This window comes from Metarhizium album (assembly GCF_000804445.1).
Source record: "Metarhizium album ARSEF 1941 chromosome Unknown scaffold_3, whole genome shotgun sequence".
NCBI lineage: Eukaryota > Fungi > Ascomycota > Sordariomycetes > Hypocreales > Clavicipitaceae > Metarhizium > Metarhizium album.
Genome location: NW_024467577.1, coordinates 640980 through 663824, shown reverse-complemented (window position 1 = coordinate 663824; position 22845 = coordinate 640980). Strand labels below are relative to the sequence as shown.

Here is a 22845-nt window from a genome sequence, read left to right as displayed (position 1 = left end):
CATGGTACGGTGATGTCTGACAAACTATAAACGCCGACGGGTAAATCCAGACGCGTGTCCCTTCCTGACGCTTTGTATCCCACATCGTTTTGCATAGCGAGGTCACACTTGTAGAGAATAAGAACAAGAATTACACGACAGCCGTCACTCGTCGGACCGTCCTCCGGGCTCCCTCGCCATTGATCAGGATGAGATTCTCCGTCTCCAAAGCCCTCATGACCTCGTTAAACTCGGCCGTTTCCACGGGCATACTAGCGCCGTCGGCCAAGCGCTTTGAAACGTCGCCCCATCGGACGCTGTTCCCTCCAGCCGTCATGTCGTCCAGCAGTTTCAAGATGGCGTCTCTCAGTTCCCCACGACGCTTGCGGTCTGCGGCGCTCGTGCCCTCGGTCAACAGGGACATGTCGATGCGGCCCTGGGAGTCAGTGGCAGCCGTCTTGAGGGCGCTCTGAATGAGGCGATTGGCCTCGCGAACATCCTCCTTTGTGACGGTGCCCGACAGCCTCATCTTTGCGTGAGCCTCAGAGAGACGTATCATACTTTCGAGCTGACGCGTCGTGGCGGTGATGCGCTTCTCCGCGGCACGGACGTCCTGGCCGAGGGCGCGCATCGCAATGTATGCGTCGACGAGCTCCTCGCCGGCTTCGCGGGAGATGGTGGGCTGGATCCGGGAGCGGGCGTAGGAGATGTAGAGCGTAAGAAACTCGACCGGGAGGATGTCGTTGTCTGTGGGGGCAGAGTGAGGCTTGTCTTCTAGGTAGAGGGAGAGCAGGTGCTTGGCGAGACGCTTGTCCGTCTTCTCGTCGACGCGGTCGAGGATCAGGTAGACAAGATCAAAACGGGAGAGCAGGGTTGGGGGCAGGTCGATGTTCTGGGGCACGGAGAGGTCGGGATTGTAGCGGCTGCCGATGGGGTTGGCAGAAGCGAGGATGCTGGTCCGGGCGTTGAGGGTGGTGATGATGCCTGCCTTGGCGACGGACACGGTCTGCTGCTCCATGACTTCGTGGAGGACGGAACGCGTCGCGTCGGACATCTTGTCGAACTCGTCGATGCAGCATACACCGCCGTCTGACAGCACCAACGCACCAGACTCGAGCACGAGCTGCTTGGTTTCGGGGTCGCGCGTGACGTAGGCCGTGAGACCGACGGCTGAGGAGCCCTTGCCGCTGGTGTAGACGCCACGGGGAGCAATCTTGTGGACGTAGGAGAGCATCTGGGACTTGGAAGTGGAAGGGTCACCGCAAAGAAGTACGTTGATGTCACCTCTGTACTTGGGGCTGCCTCCCTTGTGAAACGTCTTGTTTGTGCCGCCAAAGAGCTGGAGGAGGATGCCTTTCTTGACGTCGTCCATCTCGTAGATTGAAGGCGCTAGAGACCGGGCCAGAAGCTCGTAGATGTCCTCACGAGCGGCGGTTTCTCGAATCTTGGCTTCTTCTTCGGGTGTGATGACGCGCGTTTGTTCAAGACCGTTCCCACCGTTGTCTGCGTCCTCTTCGCCTTCGACACCAAGCGTTGTGGGATCGGCCTCCATGCGTTTCTTATCAACTTTCTGGACGTGAAGAACATCAACGTAGGTCTTGTATACGCTCTTGACGGCGCGCTGACGCGGGTTGACTCTAACAGGGCTGACTCGGAATATGCCCGTCAACTGGACTCGATCACCAGCTTTGCAGAAATCCACGAGTTCGTTATACACGCAGACCGAAACGGAGTGGGGAGTTTGACCGGCGGGCACGGCGTCGGGAGTTTCTTGCAATTTGATGACTTGTTTGTCCTCAAATGAACATCTGTTGTGAACGATCTGCATAGAGTTCTTGGAGGCGCACATCCGGCGAGGGCACTCGGTTGGCTCTCGAATCTTGCCTCGGTCGAGGCTGACGTTGACCGAGTGGTTACAAACATTACAGCGAAAAAAAGCGTCCTTCATGTCCGGGATGACGGGTGTCGTCCGAATGACCAGACCCTTTATGGAGATGAGGCGGTCCATGTCTACAGGGTGTGTTAGCACTAGAAATCGGGATCGGGGCATGATGGGAGACAAACCGGATGGGTTCAAATCTCTCAAGTTGATCGTCTTGTCGAGGCCAAAGGGCCGAACAACATACAAGTTGGCGGACACCTGGTCCTCCAAAGACGGCTGGTCTTGTTGGGGACGGGGGGTAGCAGGCTCGTCGGGTCTGTCAGAGCTAGGGAAGACGGGTTCAGAGCTCTGGGCACTATTCTGGGTGTCCTGTTGGCCAGCACTGCTCTGGGATGGTCGGCTTTTGAGGGAATCAGCCCGTGCAAGTTCGACCATCAAGTCATGGACGGACTGATCCATGATTGGGACAATTTCCTGAGGATAGGCCTGGATTTGGTACCACAGCTTGCGAGTTGGGGGGAACAGATTCAGGTCGGAAATGTCGAGATAGAGTCTTGTAGTGCCAAGAAGTAGCATGTTTCCCATGGCTTCCAGATAAGGCTTCGACTCGGCGTCGGGGATGGCCTGCACTTCGGCATCTGAGAACCCATCCCGGTATAATCTGTACTTTTGGGTGAAGTGACGTAGGAAGTCTTTGAACGCCGCAAAGGTGTCATCAATGGATACAGTTGTGCCCCAGATGAGGCTTTGGCCTCGGCCTCCAAGAACATCGGCTTCGGACGTATTTGGGTCCCGGTTGGTGAAGGACGCAGCGTCTGAGCCTGGGGTTTGGCCCTCCTGCACCACGCGACCAGTATCGTCGAGGACAATACGCCGTGGAGCACGAGGCGTCCGTAAGGCATCTGAGTTGATATCTCCACGTCTGTAGGCGGTAGAGCTACCTCGCTCCGAGCCAACAAACAAACCACTACTCTCACTGCGCAGCTCTGATCGTTGACCAAGTGATCGTCCAGGACTGGAACTCGGTTCGTATCGGATTGGCGAGGACTCTGCGGAGGGTCAGAAATGATAATAAATGCCGGATCCATGAGAGACAACAGAACAGGCAACTGAGTTGCTTACCCCCGGCAAATGTACCACTTGCTCTCGGTGTCCGCTCGGCATCGTGTCGAGGCGTCTGCGACTCGGACATTTGCCGCAACGGAGAACTAGGAGGAGCGGCATGTGCTTGCGTGCTCTGACTACCCGACATCTGCCTCAGAGGAGACGAGACATCCTCACTCGATCCATGCGCCCGACCAGCTTCGGGGCCAGGAGACGAGGACTGGAAGAAGATTGGGCTCGACGCCAGCTGTGAAGGCGGATTGCTGGGGGTGTTGGCTTCGGACAGGCGAGTCGACCGACGCGGCGTGGCAGACTGGGAACTGCGTTGCCGGCGTTGTGAGGGCGACGACATTATGTGGCTTTCTGTGATGAAATCAGACGGCAGAGGTATGGAGTGGTATCCTGCTAGTTTGCACCGGACGTCGTTGGGGTTGGAAAGGTGTAGATGAGCAATGGAAGTTGTCGAGTGGAGGGGCTCGTTTTCACGCGTCTTGCCCGCGTCTGGACGCGTAAAGTGGCAGGCATATACATCTCTCGTGTTTGGTTACCGAGTAACTTACGGAGTGCCGGTAGCGGAGTCTGTGGCTGCGACTCCACTGCACCTCCCTGAGCCCTGAGTACTAACGTTACTAGTTAGCATGCGATATAAGGTGGCATACCACATAAAATATGTGGTGTGGCCACACCCGTTTTCCGGTGTGACATTTTTTTTCCCGAGGTATCTATCTATCTATTAGGCTGCGCGCTATCGGTCCTCTATATGCACTCATCACACCGCTTCAGAAAGGGGCCTTGGGCGCTTGAGGATGCTCTAAAAGCTTTCCGAGGGCGCCTCGTCACCGGTAACAAGCACAAAGCAAGTCGCCAGATCACCCAGCCACGCGTGATCATATCTTCGCGGTCAAAATCAGTGCCGATCCATCTTATCTTGACTCCAACCAACTTCTCAATGTACTCGACATGATCCCGGGCCTGCTTGGGAAGGTCGTACTATGTCCGGGCGTTGGTTGTCGGCTTCCTCCACCCGGGCACTTCGTCAACGACTTCGGCGTCACGTAGTGTGTCATGGTCCGCCGGATGACAGTCAAGCTCCGTGACTGTCTCGAAGGAATCGAGCACATCGAGCTTGGTCAGTTCAGCGAGGACTATGCTTCACTACAACGAGATCGAGTCAGCCACAGGCCCACAGCGACGTCTTTGTCACACTAAAAAATGACTTTTGTGTGTGGTAGACCACCTTGTATGCTATGCGACAGTCTTTGGCCGTGGAGTTTCGTTCCGGACCTCTCCCAGATTCCCCGTCTTGAAAGCGCCAGCGCCAACACGTGTGGTGTAGACCTTTACCACCCCCATGGTCTCCGTAATGTTCGTGGGGTTGAGCGTCAAGCCGGCAATGATGCCATGTTAATGTCGCTCGCCTGTGCAGAATGCATAAAGCTCAAGCTATCAAGGGCATCTTTGCGAGCTCTGCACGGTATCTGCGGAATCTCTTAATCAGTATCATACTTCAGCAGATCGCTGTATTTAGCCCTGTAGCTATAAGCTAGTCGACGCAGCTTTGTTTCAAGTAACGTTAATTTTGCTACACGATTTCCGCTCCTGGCAGCCTTGGTACTGCACGAGGGTCCAATTCCGCAGCCAGTGGCGCCTCTCTTGCGCTCTCCGGCGCGTTGTGTCTTCCGGCGGCTCTCGCGCAGGGTAGAGCTTCGGGCGCGAGTACGTCTACTAGTTTGCCCTTTTCTTCATCTCCCCACTGGGCTGTGGCTGGTCTGGAAGAGATAAAAGACACTCTTGAACACCTCCAACATTCTGCTGTTCTGTTGCAGCTAGGCCGTGTGTCGCATCGGATTCAGACAAGTTGAGTACGTAGTTTCTTGGCGAGACACCAGCCAATCACAATGCACTGTCGTCAATTGAGCCCTCCACCCTCAATGCCCTTGGCCAACACCCGTCTTCTGTATCTCCACGTTACCTCAGCGAGGGCAGCCAACCCATCGCAACACCATCCGACAACCCTTCTACGCCACCCCTCGCCGTCACCATGTCTCCCGCAGTGTCCCTCTTCTCGGTGCAAGCCGTCCTCATTCTCGGCACAGAGGACGGCGCCAGAATCCTGGCCAAATACTACTCCCCCCCGCACAGCGCCGCCGGTGGTAAGTCCCCTTCTCTGACGGGAGAGTTATGCTATCAAACCGAACCGAACCCAAGACAAGCATTTAATCTGACATATCCTCCCCTCGCACAGGCGGCGCAACTCCCGGCAACCCGTATCCTGACCTGAAAGCCCAAAAGGCCTTCGAGAAGGGCCTCATAGAAAAGACGGCCAAACAGACGGGCGACATTATCCTGTACGACAACAGAATCGTTCTGTACAAGCTCGAGTCCGATATCATGATTTACGTGGTGGGCAGCCCGGACGAGAACGAAGTCCTGCTGTACAACGCCGTTCTCGCCATCCGCGACTCCCTGCACCTCGTCTTCAAGTATGTCTCCGTCTCTTGCTCTCGGGTATGAGGGCCCCAAACTGACAGCCACAGACAATCCGTGGACAAGCGCACCATCATCGAAAACTACGACCTCGTCTCGCTCGCCATTGATGAAATCGTCGACGACGGCATCGTCCTCGAAACAGACCCCACCATAATCGTCCAGCGTGTCAGCAAAGCCCCGGCGCAAGACGTGCCCATCGGCCGCATCGACCTCAGCGAACAGGGCGTCAATAATTTAGCCCAGTTGGGCAAGTCAAAACTGGCAGATTGGTTACGGCAGGGCCTGTAAAGGCTTTTTGCAAATTTGACCGTCTTCGAATGTCCTCTTCGTCTCGTAGGCTTTGCCACGAAAGTACCACTGATGACATGGGGGAATAAATGGATGACGTTTGTTCTGGTTTTCAAAATCAACCATGACAGAAGGACACCGGTTGTTTGTCCTCTGCAAGCGCCGCATGACATGTAAAATGGGCAGGTTTGCTTTGTGCCCGAGGCTGGTAGATCTGCAAAGTGGCATGGGGAACGGGGAACACAAAATATTTGAACAATGTTAAAAAAACGCTTCATGGTTCCTATGCTCTAGTTTCGGATGCCGCCTTGCGAAGGCGGTTCATCACGGCGGCTGCTATATCCAGCTTGTCGTCTATACCGTCTACAAAAATAACGTCTGCGCCTCGTCTATCCAGTTCTCGGAGGGCGGAGAATAACCCTTGCGCTATGCCGCGGGTTTCGTGGCCCAAACTAATGTCGAATACTTGGCCGATTGTGTTTCCCTCATCGTTTTGCAAGTCCCCGGCATACACGTCATACCGGGTCTCGTCGTGATGGCCGTTTTGCCGGCTGTGCCCGACGTGTCCCGCGTGTAAATCGAGCTTGCTGCATCGCAGGCCAGCAGCGGGCTTCCACCTCTTGGTCCGTATGACTCCGACCTTCCTTCTCGCAGTGCCATTCGTGGCATGTGCATCCGCATTCGCAGTTGCCGCGACAGTAGCCGCGTCTGCCTTGACGATGCCAGCTCGTCCCTGCTCGTAACTCGACTCATACAGCACGACCCTTGCACGAGGACTATAGTGCTTATACTTCATGCCCGGCGCTCGCGGCGCCTCCTTCCCCTCCTCGCTCCGGTCCTTGTATGCTCTCACGACATCTTGCCAGCCAGGACAGCTCCTCAACTCGTCGATACCCACGCCCCCCGGTCTCAAAACAACCGGCGGATCACACAGGCCATCGACAACGGTGCTTTCCACACCAACTTGGCAGGAGCCCCCATCGAGGATCAGTTCAATCCGCCCGTCCAAGTCATCCTTGACGTGCTGCGCCGTGGTGGGCGACGGCTTCGTGGAGGCATTCGCAGACGGGGCAGCCAGCGGCACACCAGCAAGCTTGATGAGCGTCAGGGCCAACGGCTCCGACGGCATGCGCACGCCAAACGTCCCAAGCCCGGCCGTGACCTCTGGCGCAAGCGGCGAGGGATCAGGATTGGGCAGTAGGATCGTCAGCGGGCCAGGCCAGAACCTCTCGATGAGAGACTGGTACCGCGCCGGGAGGGCGTCTTCGACCCGGGATCCAAGCAGGGTCCGTAGCATATCGACATCGCACACGTGCACTATGAGCGGGTTGTCCGACGGCCTCCCTTTCGCCGAATATATCCCCCTGACCGACGCACTCCTCGTGGCATCGGCGCCCAGGCCGTACACCGTCTCCGTGGGGAAGGCAACGGGCGTGTCTTTGGTCCTGAGGTATTCTGCGGCGTGTTCCAGTGTGACGACTGCATCTTTTGCGTCTCTGCGGATGTGCCAGTGCTCTAATCTGCCCAGGGGATCCTTGGTATCGTCAAACGAGCCCAGGGTGCTGTTCCGAGGGACGACAACCACCCGCGTGTTCATGGCGGGCGGCAGTGAGGTTGTGGCAAGGGGTCGCGATGGGGATCGGATGAGGACCGATGTAAGTCGTGATGAGGCGAGACGGGTGAGACGGGCCAACTTGAATTGAATGGTGAGAGTGATATAGAGGACAACCTGGTTGATTGATGATGGCAGAGATCCACGACAGCTTCGTTTATCGGGATGTGATATGGGCCATTAGACGGCCATTGGATGGATGAGATTGATGGCTTGAGGAGTTTGTGTTTGGAATGTTGATATTGGAGGTCGATTTTTTTTTTTGGGGAAGCGCACATTGCGCCTGGCGCAGTCTGGTCACTGTGCTTCTGGGGATTCGAGTCTCCAAGTTCCACTGGAGCCAGTCCCGTAAGAAGTACTTGATGCTCATTGGCCAGTCCCGGTGACGCCCGACGTTGAACTTGACCAGTCGGCTAGGTTCAACAATTTAAAATAGGCATACGAGGGGTCTTTGCTGAGTTTTTGAAAGGTTAAAGTGATCATACATTATCATGTTTAGTGTTTCGGTGAGAGAAGAAAAGACGTCAGTTTTATATTGAGGTCGCTGCAGACCCTCACAAGCAGGGTCCCAAGGCTGTTGAGGGAATTGACTGCTTGCTGTAGGCCGGCTACCCGGTACACATTGAAATTGTCCAACGTTATATTGGAAGTGTTTGTGCTTGTGGCAAGTCCTTCCAGTGTAAGGCATCCTTGCCTACTTTTTTTCGTCCTGAATTCTTTATGCTGTCCATGAGTCTATGACCATGTCTCGGCTGACTCGTCTAGCCCTTCACCAACCCCCTCGCCTTTCTCTTCTCCTCCTCCGTCAGCACCCATTCGACAGCAGCCTCGTCGTTGGCCAGCTCCTCCCACTCGTCGTCCTCCATATTAGCCACCATAAGCAGCTGCGTCACTTTGCCAAACGCCTCCCGGACGCGATAGTCTCCCCTGGAGACAACGTTCACGATGCCAGTAAAGTCCCTCTCTATGCGGACCGCGCCAAACGCACTCGTCTTCCCCGCATAACTCAGTATCCTCTTCTCCAGAATCTTGGACAGGGACCGAGTCGTGATATCTAGCAGCGTGCTGAATGTGCCAGGCGTCATGATGCGCGCAATAGGCCTCATCAGCTGATCCCAACCGTGTTCGAATCGTCGCGGCACCTGGTCGAGGATGTCCTTGACGTTTTCGTCATTTTGCTCCGCCACGTCTGCCACATCTTGCTCGTTCAAAGTATAATCCACATCGCGGAAGGTATCGCTGAAGACGGGCCGTAGTCGGAGCTTGACAACTTGCGTGAAGAGCACTTGGATGCCCTCGTTGAGGAGCTCAGAGGACTTGTTGACAAAGCTGGTTTCGAGCGAGTGTAGCGCGTTGGCGGCAAAAGCATTATCCTTGTCGAATGGGAACGAGTCCTTGAAAGACTCGTGCAGCGCTACGCCATTTGCTTGGCCTTGGGCTATAACGACCCGGCTGCCGATGATTCTGCTCAAGTATTCATTTGCCAAGTCGAGGCTGTTGATGAGCACGATGAACTGGATGATTTTGTCTTCGGGCGGGAAGCCACCGTGTACTGCGGGCTTTGGATAGGACTCATCCCTCATCTTGCGCTGCACCATACCGATGAAATCAGAGCCCAAGACTCGGCCGATGGTCGGAATGACGGATGCAATAACTTCCCGTTGCGATGTCGACATGGACTTTTGTATCACCGTATTGACAATGTACATGACATCATCTACAGCCGTGATGATAATGGGACCGTGGCCGTCAATGGACTTGTTTAGGCGCAAGGACAAACCGGCAGGATACTCGTCCAGTTGGAACGCCTTCTCTACAGACCGGCGAAAAAAGAATGTCGTCATGACATTGTACGGGGTCGTAAGCTTTGCAGACATCTTTCGATACAAGTTTGACTTGATCAAAAGGTCCGGTAGGACCAACGACGTGTCGTGATCAGAGGAAACCTGAAGCGCGCACCCGCCCTCTTGTTAGCCTCCGTTCCCAACCGCTCCTCATACCCGAGTGCAGCTTACCATGCATTTGCCGGACAGAAACCGGGTATATAGCGACCACCTCCCGAGCATAAGGGCAATCTCACTCAGCAGCCCATCCACCTCTTTCATGTTCACCCCTTCATCCTCGCTCGAGCGAGGATTCCCGCCAGCCACAGCTGGGGAATTGACCCGGGGCGTGCCACTCCTAGGGGCCTGCGGCAGAAAGCTCTGCACCAAAAAAGAAAAGGGATAGCTTTTCACGTCAGTTATCATCCTGTCAATGCCGCGCTCATCACTCCAGGTATCCACGATGATGCCGCCCTGAACATCCGCCTCCATTTGCAGCCGCTCAATGACGCGGACCATCTTGCCGGCGCCGTAATGCCGCTTCACGAGACCCCCATGGCTTTCGACAATCTGCGCTATGTGCTCGAAAAGTCTCGTCAGTGCATTGGCGTAGAAGAATCCCTCCTTCCCGCCGAGGGAGCCAACACTGTCCTTCAACGTGGCGCGAGCCGTCCCTGCTACCCCCTGGCAGACATATCGCCCGTACACGTCCAACCCGACGTCGGTCCTTCCAATCAAGGGGAACAGTTTGAAGAATCGGGTGACTTTTGCGCCGTCGCCGTCTTCAGCCGCCTTTTCAAACTCCCGCAGGAAGAGTCCGCACAGCGACTCTCTCGCCGTCTCCAGCGTCACCCACGGAGGGTCGGGAGCCTCCACGCTGGGGACGATGCTCGTGGCGAATGCCCCCTTGGCGATTTCTTCCGGGACTCTGCTTGCTCTATCCAGGTACCCGGCGGCTGCCTCCCAATCCTGCGGCGCGCCCATGGACCCTATCACGCCGTTGACACAGGCCTTGAGCTCGGCAACTTGGTCCACCACGCCGAGCGTATCTTCCACACGGCTCTTCTCCAGGTCCAGCTCCTTGACCCTGTTGCTAAGCCTCCCCGCAGTCGCGGCCGCGGACGAGAGCATGTCATTGCTGATGGATCTCGCAGCGATGACCTGCGCGCCCAGGCCGGCTCGCAGCAGATCCAGCCGACCGAGATGCCGCGTCAAGTCGGGCTGCGAAGCGACCAGGGAGTCGAGACGGGCCGTCACGTCGGATTCTCGCTCATGCAGGGCTTCTAGAGCAGCGCGCAAGTCGGCAGCGCTGCAGACATCGCCGAGGAGCGACGACGACGATCCGGCAGGGTTCGGCTTCACGTCCTTGCCGTCGGTGGTGCTGTAGCGACTGGGCACGCCATTCGGGAGAGCGGACATTGGCGACGAAGAGATCTGGCCGGGCGGCACATAGCTCCCGGGCCCTTTGCTGACGAGGTTGCTGGCCGAGGACTCTGGAGCTTCAAGGTTGAGCGAGTTGTCCACGTACGCCGGTGCCAATTGGTCGTCTGTCGACCGAGACATTGCACTGCCAACGTGACGTCGCACTCGGAACCCCACCATGCATGCGGTCGGTACTCGCTTCGGCTCCACATCCATCACGGTTACGCGTTGTACTCCGTATTGTGCAACTTTTCACTTTTATATTTCATGTTGGACCAGTTGACCGTTTCGGATTCCATCCATCCACACGTTCAACCGTGTTGCAATGGGAGACTCTATCTATTCACGATATATGCCACATCTCTCGTCGCCAGGAATTGCTATGCTACGCTTTATATGTTAGAGCTCCAACTCCAGGTAAAACAAAATGTTCACCAATCAAAAGTGCCGCCATCAATTTCCCCCTTTTTCCTTGCGCAAGCGAAACAAAAACGTCACACAGCTTGACTGTATCCGCTGCCCAGACGCCGCTTACCGTACTTGAGGTATTTGCGCAGTTCGTCCACCCAGAAGACTGAGCTACAAAGAACAATGAGCCTGAAAAGGTCGCCGAGTCCTATCGCCTCCGTCTGGAAGACTTCCTGAAGCCAAGGCACGTATATGACCAACAGCTGGCAGACGACGCTGAGTGACACCGCCCAATTGAATAAGCTGTTGGCGAATAGACCCATCTCGCCCCGTAAAACAGATTTTGCCTCCGATCGGCAGCTGAGTGCGTTGAACATGTCGAAGAAGACGAAGCACGTAAATGTCATGGTTGTGTCGCGCCGTGTTACTTGCCCATCGCCCAGCATCTCGTGCCTGTAAATTAGCATGGTGCCGAACATGATGATGGTGGCCGATGTCAGGACGCGCGTGAGAACCGCCTTGGTAAGTACCGCATCATTCCGTCTTCGTGGAGGCCGATTCATCACATCGGGGTCGACTTTCTCAACACCCAGCGACTGAGCTGGGGGTCCGTCCATGATAATATCTGGCCTCATGTCAACATTCGGATCGGAGTTGGTATGAACCGTTACCACTTACTAATCCACAAAATTTGCATCGCGTTCAGAGGAGTTTTGAAGCCAAAAAAGGTACACAAGAGTACAAGTGATAGGCTGGCGGCACTGGTGCTTAGCTGAAAGGTGAGGAAGTTTTGAATGTTGTTAAAAATGCCCTTGCCTTCTTCAATTGCGCGCAGAATCGTCGAAAAATCATCGTCTGTGAGTATCATATCTGCGGCCTCCTTAGCGACATCAGTCCCATGGCGGCCCATCGAAATACCGATATCGGCCTTCTTCAAGGCGGGAGCGTCGTTGACTCCATCTCCAGTCATGGCAACGATATCCCCACGACATTGCAAAGCCCTGATGATCTTCATTTTGTGGTCCGGATTCGTTCTGGCAAAAATAGTGGTGTGTTGCATAGCCAAAGCCAAGTCCTCTTCCGACATGTTGTCGACGTCTTCTCCGAGAAGGACCGGCCGCACGGTGCTCTGGCTGCTCGAATGTTCGCTAGCCACTGCGATACTCATGCCCAGTTGCTTGCCAATGGCAAGGGCTGTGGTTTCAGCATCACCAGTGATCATTATAACCTTGACTCCGCCGCGCATAAGCCTCTTGAGGGAACGGCTGACCCCAGGTCTTGGTGGATCACTCATACCCACCAAGCCGGCAAACACCAAGTCTCTATAAACGTCTTCATTGCCCCCTAGGACTGAATTGGTGCTGTTTTCGAGGTCGGGGGTTCCTGTACGCGAAGTGCCCTGCCCCGCTCTTCCCTTGGAAGACTTGGACACAACAGCACCACTGGCAAAGGCCAGAACTCGGAGACCCTTCACTGCCATTCTTTCAGCTGCTGCTAGAGCCTCTTGACGTCTAGCCGAGTCAAGAACAATCTCTCGTCCGTCATTGTCCAAGTAGGTGCCGCACGCAGCAAGAACCTTTTCCACTGAACCTTTCATATATGCGTATTCTTTTTCTCCCTTCAAATCAGAGCCGATGGTCACGCCCATCCATTTTCTCTCAGAACTGAACGGCGTTTCCGATACCCGCGGTCCTATGGAGTTGCGAATGTCGTGCTCCTTGAACTTATCAAGCATATCCAACATAGCCACATCCGTGGGTTGGCCGACCCATCTCGTGTTCGTGGCCACGTGCCCACGGCCCAGCGTTGAGGACAAAACGGCAGAAGCAGCGGCACCACTCTCGGTGTACTTTTGTGCAAGGCGTGCATTATTGGCGATATTTCCGATGCGCAAAATTCTCAAGTGTGTAGGCGTACTCTTATCATCCATGGAGTCGGTGTCAGAGGCAATATCGACTGGGTCTCCGGCTCCAAAATACCACATCTCGGACGCTGTCATATGATTTGTAGTCAGCGTGCCTAGTTAAAACAAGGTCAGCATTATTTCATCTTCATTTGTTCGGCAGAGAGCAATGCTTACCGGTCTTGTCGGTACAAACTACATTGACAGAGCCAAGAGTCTCAACTTTGGGCATTCTCCGAACAATGGCGTTGTGTCTTGCCATTCTGTGGACACCCAGTGCTAGAGTGACGGTTACAATAATTGGAAGGCCTTCTGGAATCGCCGCTACAGCAAGTGAAATGGATATTGTGAAGATTTCCAACAAGTTCTTGCCTTGCAACCACCCGATTAACGAGATTAGGCCAATGACAACGAAAGATGCCTTACTGAGTTGGGTACCAAGTTCGTCCATGGACAATTGGAGTGGCGAGCGAGGGCTTTCCGTACCAGATACGCTGGTAGCTATTGTACCAAAATGTGTGCTCCCTCCTGTTGCAAACACAATGCCCCGGCCGTGGCCAGATGTGACCAAAGTTCCCATGAATGCAATGTTGTGTGTGTCACTGTCGGAATCTCCATGATGTCCCCCGGATCCAAGCGCTGGCGGCTGAGGAAGCTGCAGGTGATTCAATCCGTGGATGTTGACTTTTCTTGTTCGCGCCTCAGCCGTGACTCGGACCGGTTCCGTCTCACCTGTCAAGTTGGAGGCATCTATTGTCAAATCGGTTGCCTTGGTCACACGAACATCTGCGGGGATCCGGTCGCCGGTTGTAAACAGCACCAAGTCTCCAGGAACAAGCTGCCCGGCCATGACCTTGGTTGATACAGCATCCATAGCATCCTCCGCTGGTGTCTTCGATCCAGAGCTGCCTGTTGAGCCAGGGTCGTCGGATGGCGGTGGCCAGGCCGGTGACTTAGGCGTGGTCGCTGATGTTTTGGTAGATCCCCCGCGTACCAGATGAGCGTGGTTTGGAACCAAGTGGTTAAGAGCCTCAATTGACTTTTCGGACCGGTATTCTTGGATAAACCCAACAGTCACTACGATTGTGACAGCGATGGTGATGCTCACTGCATCGTCCAAGTTGCCTAACAAGACAGACATGCCTGCGGACACGAGCAGCAGGATAATGAGCGGCTCTTGAAATTGTTTCACAAACCGCAGCCAAAGCGGCTCTGGTTCATCATGAGGAATTTCATTCGGGCCATATTCACCCAGCCGGGTGAGGGCATCGGTAGCAGTGAGCCCGTGTGTTAACGACGTTCGTAAGCGGGCACCGGTTTCGCTAGGCGTCATGTAGGAGAATTCATCCGCGACACTCTTGAGCAAAGTTAGTGATGCAACACTGCAGTAGCCATGACGATACACTACATACTCTGGCATGCGATGAAGAGGTCCGGGCATGTTGCGATTGAACTAGCCTGCCGTTCTGGGACGAATCCAAGGTGGGCAATTCCATGATGGTTGGAGTGCCCGAGGTAGGGAGCAGACTCTCCTTACCTGAGCCATCGCGTGCAAACCATGGTATCTGCATTGTCGTGCTCGGAGAGTCGGCCGTCCTAGTGTCGATATGGCATGGGGATGGCTAGATGAATGAGAAACGGATCTGCGTCGTCATGAGGATACTTGAGGCGGAGATGTCCGTTGCTCTCATACATCAATGATCAATGCGCAAGGCGCAAAGAGGCCGCAGGGAGTGTGGATTGAAGATGGGTTATGCAGCGAGAGCAAAGCGAAGGCAGGGCCTCCCTGGCGCTAGAGGAACAAGGATAGACGAGTTCGCAACGAAAGAACTACTCGATAGACAATGGTTTGTAGAAGAGTCAACGGATTCCCCGAAATCCAAGACCTGAGAGACAACTTGCAGGGGCAGTTTCCGGTATGAACAGATCTGCGTGTACGGAGTACGGAATATCTCGATGCAACTTGGAGGGTGGGTCCTTCTATCGTGAGCCAAAACAACGAACCAATGACAGCTTGCACACTCTGTTCCCAACTACACCTTTGCTATGCTTGGGCACGACAAAAAGACAACTTTGGCAGGTCTAGGAGTAGATTGTCGACGAGTAAGTCAAGTAAGTGGAATCGAGCGATGGCAAAACAAGAGGTATTCTACGGTGCCTCCGTGCGACGTAGACACTTGGGTGTACAGGACCGGGCACGGAGTATGCCCGCTGTGCTCCGTACGGAGTACCAGTCAGTAGATATGCGAGATGAAAGACCTCACAATGGACGTGGATTGACACCAAGGGCCGTCCAATGGCAGCGGCAGAAGTTCCTCAGATCAAGTTCCTCGGAAGGTACCTCCGTACTCTGGGCTAGCGAAATGAAGGATGCATGCATCTCAGTGGACCCAGTTTTCTGTTGTCCGTAGTGATGATGCGGAAGGAGCGTTCTTCCGTCCTGGCGGAGGGACGCTGCTTCCCCCCAACCACCTGGTTATTTGCTGGTACCAATCCTGATCTCCTGCCCAGCAGCATTTCGTCACGACCCTCACGTCCACGCTCATTTATCACTAGGTCTGCCATCGCTCTCGATCGCAGACACGCACATTCAACTCGTCCGATTATTTTCGCTTTGCTGTCCTCTTTTGCGCGGCCCGTTTTCGCGCCTTGCAAATCGTCGACACGGTCCAAATCTTTGTTTACCCCGACAACGCGCCACCCCAGGTGCTGTTGACACGGAACTTCTCGACCCCTCACCGGCGCTTGCGCCTCAACCATCTCGGCGGACTTGACTTGAGCCTTGGTGTAATTGCTCGTTTCGAGCCATTCGAGTAGCCGTGTCGCGTCGCGAAGCGCCACCATGTTCTACTCAGAGACCCTGCTCCAGAAGAGCGGGCCGTTGGCTCGCGTCTGGCTTTCGGCAAACCTAGAGCGCAAGCTCTCCAAAAACCACATCTTGCAGTCCAATGTCACCGACAGTGTTGAGGCCATCATCACGCCGAATCAGGCGCCTATGGCACTGCGCTTGAGTGGTCAACTTTTGCTTGGTGTCGTGAGAATATACCAACGAAAGACGCGTTATTTGCTAGATGATTGTAACGAAGCAATGATGAAGATCAAAATGGTGCGCCGCCCAGAAATGAAGCCAGTCCGTCATGAACACAATTACTAACCTGATTGTACTAGGCTTTCCGTTCCAGCGGGAACAATGATATGGCAGCTAACCTACAAATGCCGAATCGCGAGGCCTTGCTTTTACCTGATCGTATCACGCCCTATGACAATTTGGAATTGCCACCCCCTCCAGATGCCTCATGGCTGTTGTCACAGGTCGATGACATCACGGCTACTCCAGTCGGCCGCAAGGGACGTGCCAGCAATAACAGAGATATTAACTTGCAGGAGGATCTTGAAGTCAGTCAATTTTTGCACGGAAATGACAATGCAGACGACAGCTTTGCGCCAATGGGCGAATTGGACCTCGAGCTCGATTTCGGCTTCAGCATAGACGATGACTTGAGTCAGAGCATTGAACATGGTCGAGATGCACCACCAGCACGCGACGTCGAGGACGACATTCTGAGCGACGACTTGGAACTCAGGACACACAATAAGGATGCGACTGACTTGGGCGAACCCCCAGTGAGAATTGCGGATGAAGAGGGCGATATTGCAATGGGGGATGATGACTTTGCTTTCAATGTTGAGGACCAATCTGCCATGCCGGGAATGGCTTCCACAGCAGATCTTGCCCGTGAAAGAATATCTGAATCGCCGCTTTCTGACATAGACGAGAAACTGGCACAGGAGATTGAGACGGAATACTCACGCCATAACCACACCGATCTCTACGAACCCACGGAAGACACAGAACACACGATAGTTCGCAGACCTGCTCAACGCGCCAAGAAGCAGAAAATCATGATGCCTGATGACGAAATCGCCTTATCAAGTAGTCATATCAAACAACAACAGGCTGACCGACAAAACATCATGAAACCTGCCTCTTTTCTCCCTCGGGACCCCTTCCTACTAGCTCTGATGGACATGCAGAAGAATGGTGGCTTTGTGTCGTCCATCATGACCGAGGGTCGCAGCTCAGCTTGGGCTCCAGAGCTTCGAGGCATGCTCTCATTAGATGCTGTCCGAGGAATGAGCGAGCTCAAGCGAAAGCGAGACAGCGGCATCGCAGATGTGGATAGCGATGCGGGTGCCGTCAAGTCGCCGCGCCTGGAACTCGGAGACGATACAGACTTTGGCTTTGATGGCGATGGCATGGGCAGCCACAGCGTGGCGGCCGATGGCACCGTCCTGGAGATCCCTGCCGCTGGCGGCGACGATGACCACTACGAACCCGAGGGTAGTGTAATGAATCCTTTCGACGAAACGACGGCCCCCGTGACGCACCCGCAAGACAGCGGCCCAGTCTCTATTGGCACCAAGCACGCTGTACACATTCTTCGAGACTTGTTTGGAGCCGAAGCTGCGACGAACGCCGAGAGGAGGAAGAAGAGCTCCGTCGTGTTCCAGAATCTGCTACCCGAGAAGCAAACCACCAAAGCGGAAGCCACCAAGATGTTCTTTGAATGCCTTGTCCTCGCCACTAAGGACGCGATCAAGGTTGAGCAAGGGCCCGAGCTGGGGGCGCCCATCAGAGTCCGCGGAAAAAGAGGCCTATGGGGAGACTGGGCCGAGCGAGAAGCTGGAGGCGAGATTTCAAACGACAACGAGCCTGAGCCCGCAGCGGTCAGTTCTACGGCAGTTGCTGTGGAAGCCTGAAAGACACGACCTGGCCGTTGTATGACCCATCATCATTTGATTTCATGACCTGAAAAAAAAAACAAAAAAACGGAAAAGAATAATTGTGGTGTGGTGCGCTGTCTGTCGGGACCAGTATTTTGGCTAGGGATATTCGCTGTGTGCTTGTGTATTATACTGGATTCGCGCATCCTTGGGCATTGGTGTTGGACTACTCTGAAGGCGTTGGAGGCGTTGATAGGAAGAAGATACCAATGATCACGACGGGGTACAGTTGATCAGGGATGTTTATGAAGAGCAAATGCTGGACTTGCGGAGCAAAACTGGACCTTCGATAGAGAGGCAGGAGCTTGCTTCTAAATGTTGGTCTTTTTGTGCGACGGTGCTGGTGGGGGGATAGCAATGATTCTAATTAGGTACTTAAGTAGCTACTACACTTCAATCATAAGGGGCTTCACCTCGGTTTTCCTTGCGTGGGATCTTGTAAGTGCTACCCACGACGTCCATGGACGTGGATGAGTCAATGTCGGAACATGACGGTCCCAGAGACGTGCCCTGTTCGCCTCCTCGACGGCATGAACTAGACACAGATAGCAAAGCAGTTGTGCTGCCGGACAACCCCACCAACGGCCAGCAACGGCCACCACCGCCCCACGTAAGGACCGAGTAGCTGCACATCCTCAAGTCTTAAGTTACTTAGTGGTCAGATCGCACCATCCCGTCCGTCAGACAGATATTCCCGGGACCGCTTGTTCACATCACGCGTCTCACCCGCGCCGGCCCCAAGGCACTCAACATGGCTCCCCCCTCACAGCTCGCTATCGCCGCGAGCGCCGTAACCAGGCTGCTCAAAGAAGAAGCCTCGTACCACAAGGAACTTGCCGACCAAGAGGCGCAGGTGAAGAGGCTGGAGGAGAGTGTCCAGAACGGAGGCAACGGCGGCGACGACGGCAACGCCGAGTTTATGCTGAAGCAGAATGTGCGTTGCCTCATCTCTCTCCTTGAATTTACCCTGCTTGCATGGCCATGCAGTCACGCCGTCACGCCATCACGCGGGACATGAGCTTGGGTTTGTATCTAGGCAGGAAAGCTAATGGCTCGTTTGTCCAGAAAACTGCCGTTGAGCAGACAAAGGCCGTCTTTGGGCCGCTCAGGGACCGCATTGCCGCAGCGGTGACCAAGTTGGAGGATCAGATTGCTCTGGCCGAGGAGGCTGGTGGTTCGGAGGACTTGGAGAATGCGAAGAAGGTGCTTGGCCAGGCGAGAGCCAAGGCTTAGGGTGAAGGCCAAGTAAGAGCCAAAAACTGCTCGGGAATTCCGTGGTTGTAAATGGTCACCACTCGTGGGCGATGAATGGGAAAGCGCTGCGGCGAGGCGGGACTGCTCTGGGGCCCGACGAGAGATTGGCATTGCTAGATAGAAACTTGGGCCTGCCTTGTAGTTTGCGGCATCACAGTTTGACAGCATTATGGTACATTCCTCGAGACAACAGACGCCGACCCCGCTGCTTTATTCCTCAACCTCCATTTCATCCTCGCCCTCTTCATCATCCCGCCTTCTCGTTTGGTTCTCCGCATGGTATTCCATGTCGACATCCCCGGCGTCCTGATCTCCTTGCAGTGAAGGGGTTTGCCCGTCAGGAGCCTGTAGATAGCGTCCTGAACTTCGTGACGCCCAGGACGTCGAGTCGGCCGGTGTCGGGGCCGCCCTTGACCCTTCCCGGTCCTGAGCGGGCGTGTCGCCCAGCGGCGTCCTGTCCCTGCTCGAAGCCGCTGCGTTTGCGGACCCATCTTCGTTTTCCACATCGTCCTCGCCTTTGGACTGAACCTCGCCGTCTGGACGTGGCGTCGCATTGTCACTGGCAACCGGTCTGGGTGTTGCGCCCACCCTCTCTCCTTCGGCCTCATCCTCCCCTTCCTCATTCATGCCCTCTCGCCGGTCGACCTCCTCCTTCTCGTCGCGAATTTGCCGCCTCAGCATCATGCCTTCTTCCATGATCCTGTTGAACTGTTCTCTGCGCTCCTTCCATGTTTCTTTGTATGTACCACTCTCTCGTTCCAACTCCCTGCACTCTTCCTCGAGTTTCGCCAAGTTGGCGAGCTGGTCCTCCCGCGGACGCAGTAGTCTGTTGGATGTGATCTTGTCCGCGAGTTCGTCGAATTTCTTCCGCTGGTCGAGCGTCGCTCTCGCGGCGTTCAACTGTTCTCTTAACTGTCCATTGTTGGTCCGCACTGTCTGGCATTCCGTCAGAATGCGCTGCTGGTCAGCCGCATATCGTTCACGCTCGCGCTGATTGGCGTCGTGGAGGAACTGGAGACGCGCAATGCTGCTCTCAAAGGCGGCAAAGTCGAGCGTAACATCTTCTTTCAAGCTGTCTTGGGTGGGGACGTTTGCTGCATCGGTGCCATTTTCTGTTGTCCCATTACGCCGTGCGGCTTTGGAGGCGACGGAGGAGATGGTAGACAGGCGCGTGGCGATTCGTTTGAACGGTCTCTCTTCGACATTGAAAAGACGGGACTTGTGAAGCTCAAACTCGCTTTTCTCGTCGAGCAAAGCCCAGGACGCCATGGCTGGGTAATGGCAGAGCCGGCAGACGTAGGCCTTTCGAAATCGAGCCTGTGCCAAATAAATGATGGCCTCTTATCCCGGGAAGAAGTGGGAGACAAGGGTTATCTGGGAGTGTCGCACAGGCTTGCGAGAGGAGAAGCGACGCAAAGCCGGTGTTTTGGTCGCTGGTATTTCAGCTGGGCTGCTTGAGAGGAGGCAACTGTCATGGAGTCTGCCTGTGGCCGCCTCTGTTTAGTGGTTGGTAGTTATTATTAGCAAGCCCAACAGTGCACGCAGTGCCATACTCGCCTGGGGCCCTGCTGACTAATCGCTCCCGAGGCCCCATGCCGTCATTTGAAATTTGAACAAACGGGCCCGTTGAGTCCCATTTCTCTCAAGCTGCAGGCATCACCTAATTTTTATGTTTCAAGAGAGCTGAATTTCGGCCGGTCGAGTCTCTCGCCAATGTCTGGAGAAGAAAAAGAGCTTCTGGCTCGCATCGGGCAACTTGCCGGTATGTCGTCTTCTCTTAACTCCCCCAGCTTTGATTTGCCACTGACTCTCCCCAGGCCAGATCAACAGACACAAAAGTCAACAGGCTGGAGTCGGAGCCACTTCGAGTCGCCAAGCAAGCGACTACCGAGGTTCGTCTACGATTGACACATCGAGTTTTCATGGTTCTGACTTTGGCAAAGGGGAAAATGTATATCGCCCACCCCGCGCTTATAATGGCTCGGCATACAGAGTAGGACGATTGCACAACAACCATCGCCATCGTACACTTCACCTGAACCAATCTCGGCCGCCATCTGACTCCAACACCCCAAGTCCAGGCTCAACAACACCTGGAAACAGTGGCTGGGTATCCAGAAACGACCGACATCGACAGCTAATCAATGCCAACGTCTTTGAGAAGGATACCCAGAACCGCGCCAAGGCAATAGAGGAGACGAGGCAGAAGAAGCTGCAGGATCGGAAGACGCGCGAGAAAACCCAGTTGCTGGCTTTTTTACGCCATCAGACCCGCACGGCTGATGCGGTTGCTAATCCCAAACCTGGCACAGGCAGAGCTGAGATTGTGATTGAAGGCATTCGTTTCCACATCGCCGATGGCGGCAAGAAGCTTGTTAAATCGCCAGGTAAGCAACGCACATGGTGCGAGCACAGCGGTGTACCGAATGTCACTAATAGATTGCCCTTGTTTGTTCTCTCGTTTTTTGGTCCTGCTGCAGATCAACATTCCACCACCCCCAAGACGGCTGTCGTGGCTGGCGTCAGATTTCATCGGACGAAGACTGGTAATCTCGTGACCAACAGAATCGTTCAAGATCAACGGTACGTCGCCGACGCCTTGGCGGGCGAAGTGCTGACATTCCGCAGTCGATCTGGAGTTCGAAAGAAGGCCCCCCAACCTTGCAAAACATTCTCAACGATCGGTAATAGATATTTCCAACTGGATCGGACCATGGCTCGCAACAAACGAGGAAGCCCCGATACGTGGGACTAGGTATGGGGATATACTAACGACCAAACTTGTCTGTAGGTTCCTGCCCCAAGGGCCCATCGTGTCGATTTCAACATGACCCTGCCAAGGTGGCTGTTTGCAAAGACTTTTTGAAAGACGGCAAGTGTCCCAACGGCGAGTCGTGCGACCTTTCCCATGATGTTTGCCCCGAACGCGTCCCGAATTGCTTGCACTATGCAAAAGGCCACTGCACAAAGGCCGATTGTCCATACACGCACTCTAGAGCACCCCCCGGCGCCTTGGTTTGCGAGGCATTCGGTTTCTACGGGTACTGTGACAAGGGAGCGCTGTGCACCGAGCGTCATGTTTTTGAGTGCCCAGACTTTAGCAACACGGGGTTTTGCAGGACTAAAGGATGTAAACTCCTCCACCGTGAAAGGGCAAGCGTCCTGCGAAACCAGGCCAAAGCCAACGAAGTTATGGACGAAGACGTTTCCAGCGATGACGAAGCAGTGGATTCGGACGACGTCGACTCAGATGAGGTTGCAGAATTCATCGAAGCAGAGTCAGACGACTCTGACTTTGAGAACCAAAAGGACTTTATACCCCTCTAGATTTGATGCATGACCTTTTTATTCTAGCATGAGATGCATTTTTGTGCGAGGTTTTGGGCGTTGGGGCTCACTCGTGCATTTGATTGATGTCACGGAGCCTTGCATATGCGTGCTACCATGTGTCTCTCATGGGACGTGGCCAAGCCCATGATATATACTATACCTAGGTCCCCAGGAGGATGGAGGAACGTCGGTCGTGGATGGCACATGGCAGGGTTCCCTCGAAGTACGTTGTAGCGGGACGATGCAAAACGACGTGACGAGGGGAAGAGTTACGATAGACGATATTTTTTGAATGCGAAAAATAATTAAGAAGGCACGTATTGCAGAGGGCATGTACTCTGTTAACAGGGGCTCATGAGGTGTTGCTTGACGTGTCAAGAGGGAGAAATGGACAGGCTACAATTTGGGCATTGGGACTGTTGTGCCGTGCCAGGGGAGTGGCGAGCGTCACGAATCGATTGGAGCTCGGCGCAATTTGAAGATGTAAAGATGAATGTGGTCCGGATTCCGGAGTACGGTGTTTGGAGCACAGACGTCGTACCTCCAAGTACTTAGGTACCTAGAT

General features: G+C 54.6%; 9 protein-coding genes across 9 annotated transcripts; 4 read left to right on the top strand and 5 right to left on the bottom strand.

Moving 5' to 3' along the window:
- Positions 1 to 130: 130 nt before the first annotated feature.
- Positions 131 to 3317, bottom strand: MAM_01957 (cell division control protein 54; the record flags this gene model as incomplete). The annotated part of the gene is made up of 3 exons (XM_040820756.1): positions 131 to 1989; positions 2044 to 2910; positions 2984 to 3317. 3 exons carry the CDS (start codon positions 3315 to 3317, stop codon positions 131 to 133), a joined length of 3060 nt encoding a protein of 1019 aa, XP_040681099.1.
- Positions 3318 to 5006: 1689 nt separating this feature from the next.
- Positions 5007 to 5743, top strand: MAM_01956 (coatomer zeta subunit; the record flags this gene model as incomplete). The annotated part of the gene is made up of 3 exons (XM_040820755.1): positions 5007 to 5118; positions 5211 to 5448; positions 5503 to 5743. 3 exons carry the CDS (start codon positions 5007 to 5009, stop codon positions 5741 to 5743), a joined length of 591 nt encoding a protein of 196 aa, XP_040681098.1.
- A 283-nt stretch (positions 5744 to 6026) lies between these two features.
- On the bottom strand, positions 6027 to 7340 carry MAM_01955 (translation initiation protein Sua5; the record flags this gene model as incomplete). Its single annotated transcript, XM_040820754.1, has 1 exon — positions 6027 to 7340. The coding sequence occupies one exon, from the start codon at positions 7338 to 7340 to the stop codon at positions 6027 to 6029; it is 1314 nt and encodes a 437-aa protein (XP_040681097.1).
- A 776-nt stretch (positions 7341 to 8116) lies between these two features.
- On the bottom strand, positions 8117 to 10780 carry MAM_01954 (golgi transport complex subunit Cog4; the record flags this gene model as incomplete). The annotated part of the gene is made up of 2 exons (XM_040820753.1): positions 8117 to 9232; positions 9371 to 10780. The coding sequence occupies 2 exons, from the start codon at positions 10778 to 10780 to the stop codon at positions 8117 to 8119; spliced, it is 2526 nt and encodes an 841-aa protein (XP_040681096.1).
- Positions 10781 to 11094: 314 nt separating this feature from the next.
- On the bottom strand, positions 11095 to 14407 carry MAM_01953 (calcium-transporting ATPase type 2C member 1; the record flags this gene model as incomplete). The annotated part of the gene is made up of 4 exons (XM_040820752.1): positions 11095 to 11633; positions 11687 to 13027; positions 13089 to 14268; positions 14324 to 14407. The coding sequence occupies 4 exons, from the start codon at positions 14405 to 14407 to the stop codon at positions 11095 to 11097; spliced, it is 3144 nt and encodes a 1047-aa protein (XP_040681095.1).
- Positions 14408 to 15753: 1346 nt separating this feature from the next.
- On the top strand, positions 15754 to 17672 carry MAM_01952 (double-strand-break repair protein rad21; the record flags this gene model as incomplete). Its single annotated transcript, XM_040820751.1, has 2 exons — positions 15754 to 16017; positions 16080 to 17672. The coding sequence occupies 2 exons, from the start codon at positions 15754 to 15756 to the stop codon at positions 17670 to 17672; spliced, it is 1857 nt and encodes a 618-aa protein (XP_040681094.1).
- A 775-nt stretch (positions 17673 to 18447) lies between these two features.
- Positions 18448 to 18929, top strand: MAM_01951 (Tubulin binding cofactor A; the record flags this gene model as incomplete). The annotated part of the gene is made up of 2 exons (XM_040820750.1): positions 18448 to 18630; positions 18684 to 18929. 2 exons carry the CDS (start codon positions 18448 to 18450, stop codon positions 18927 to 18929), a joined length of 429 nt encoding a protein of 142 aa, XP_040681093.1.
- Positions 18930 to 19160: 231 nt separating this feature from the next.
- On the bottom strand, positions 19161 to 20219 carry MAM_01950 (Tho complex subunit 7/Mft1p; the record flags this gene model as incomplete). Its single annotated transcript, XM_040820749.1, has 1 exon — positions 19161 to 20219. The coding sequence occupies one exon, from the start codon at positions 20217 to 20219 to the stop codon at positions 19161 to 19163; it is 1059 nt and encodes a 352-aa protein (XP_040681092.1).
- A 444-nt stretch (positions 20220 to 20663) lies between these two features.
- MAM_01949 (CCCH zinc finger protein) lies at positions 20664 to 22277 on the top strand (the record flags this gene model as incomplete). Its single annotated transcript, XM_040820748.1, has 3 exons — positions 20664 to 20712; positions 20768 to 21337; positions 21742 to 22277. The coding sequence occupies 3 exons, from the start codon at positions 20664 to 20666 to the stop codon at positions 22275 to 22277; spliced, it is 1155 nt and encodes a 384-aa protein (XP_040681091.1).
- Positions 22278 to 22845: the final 568 nt, after the last annotated feature.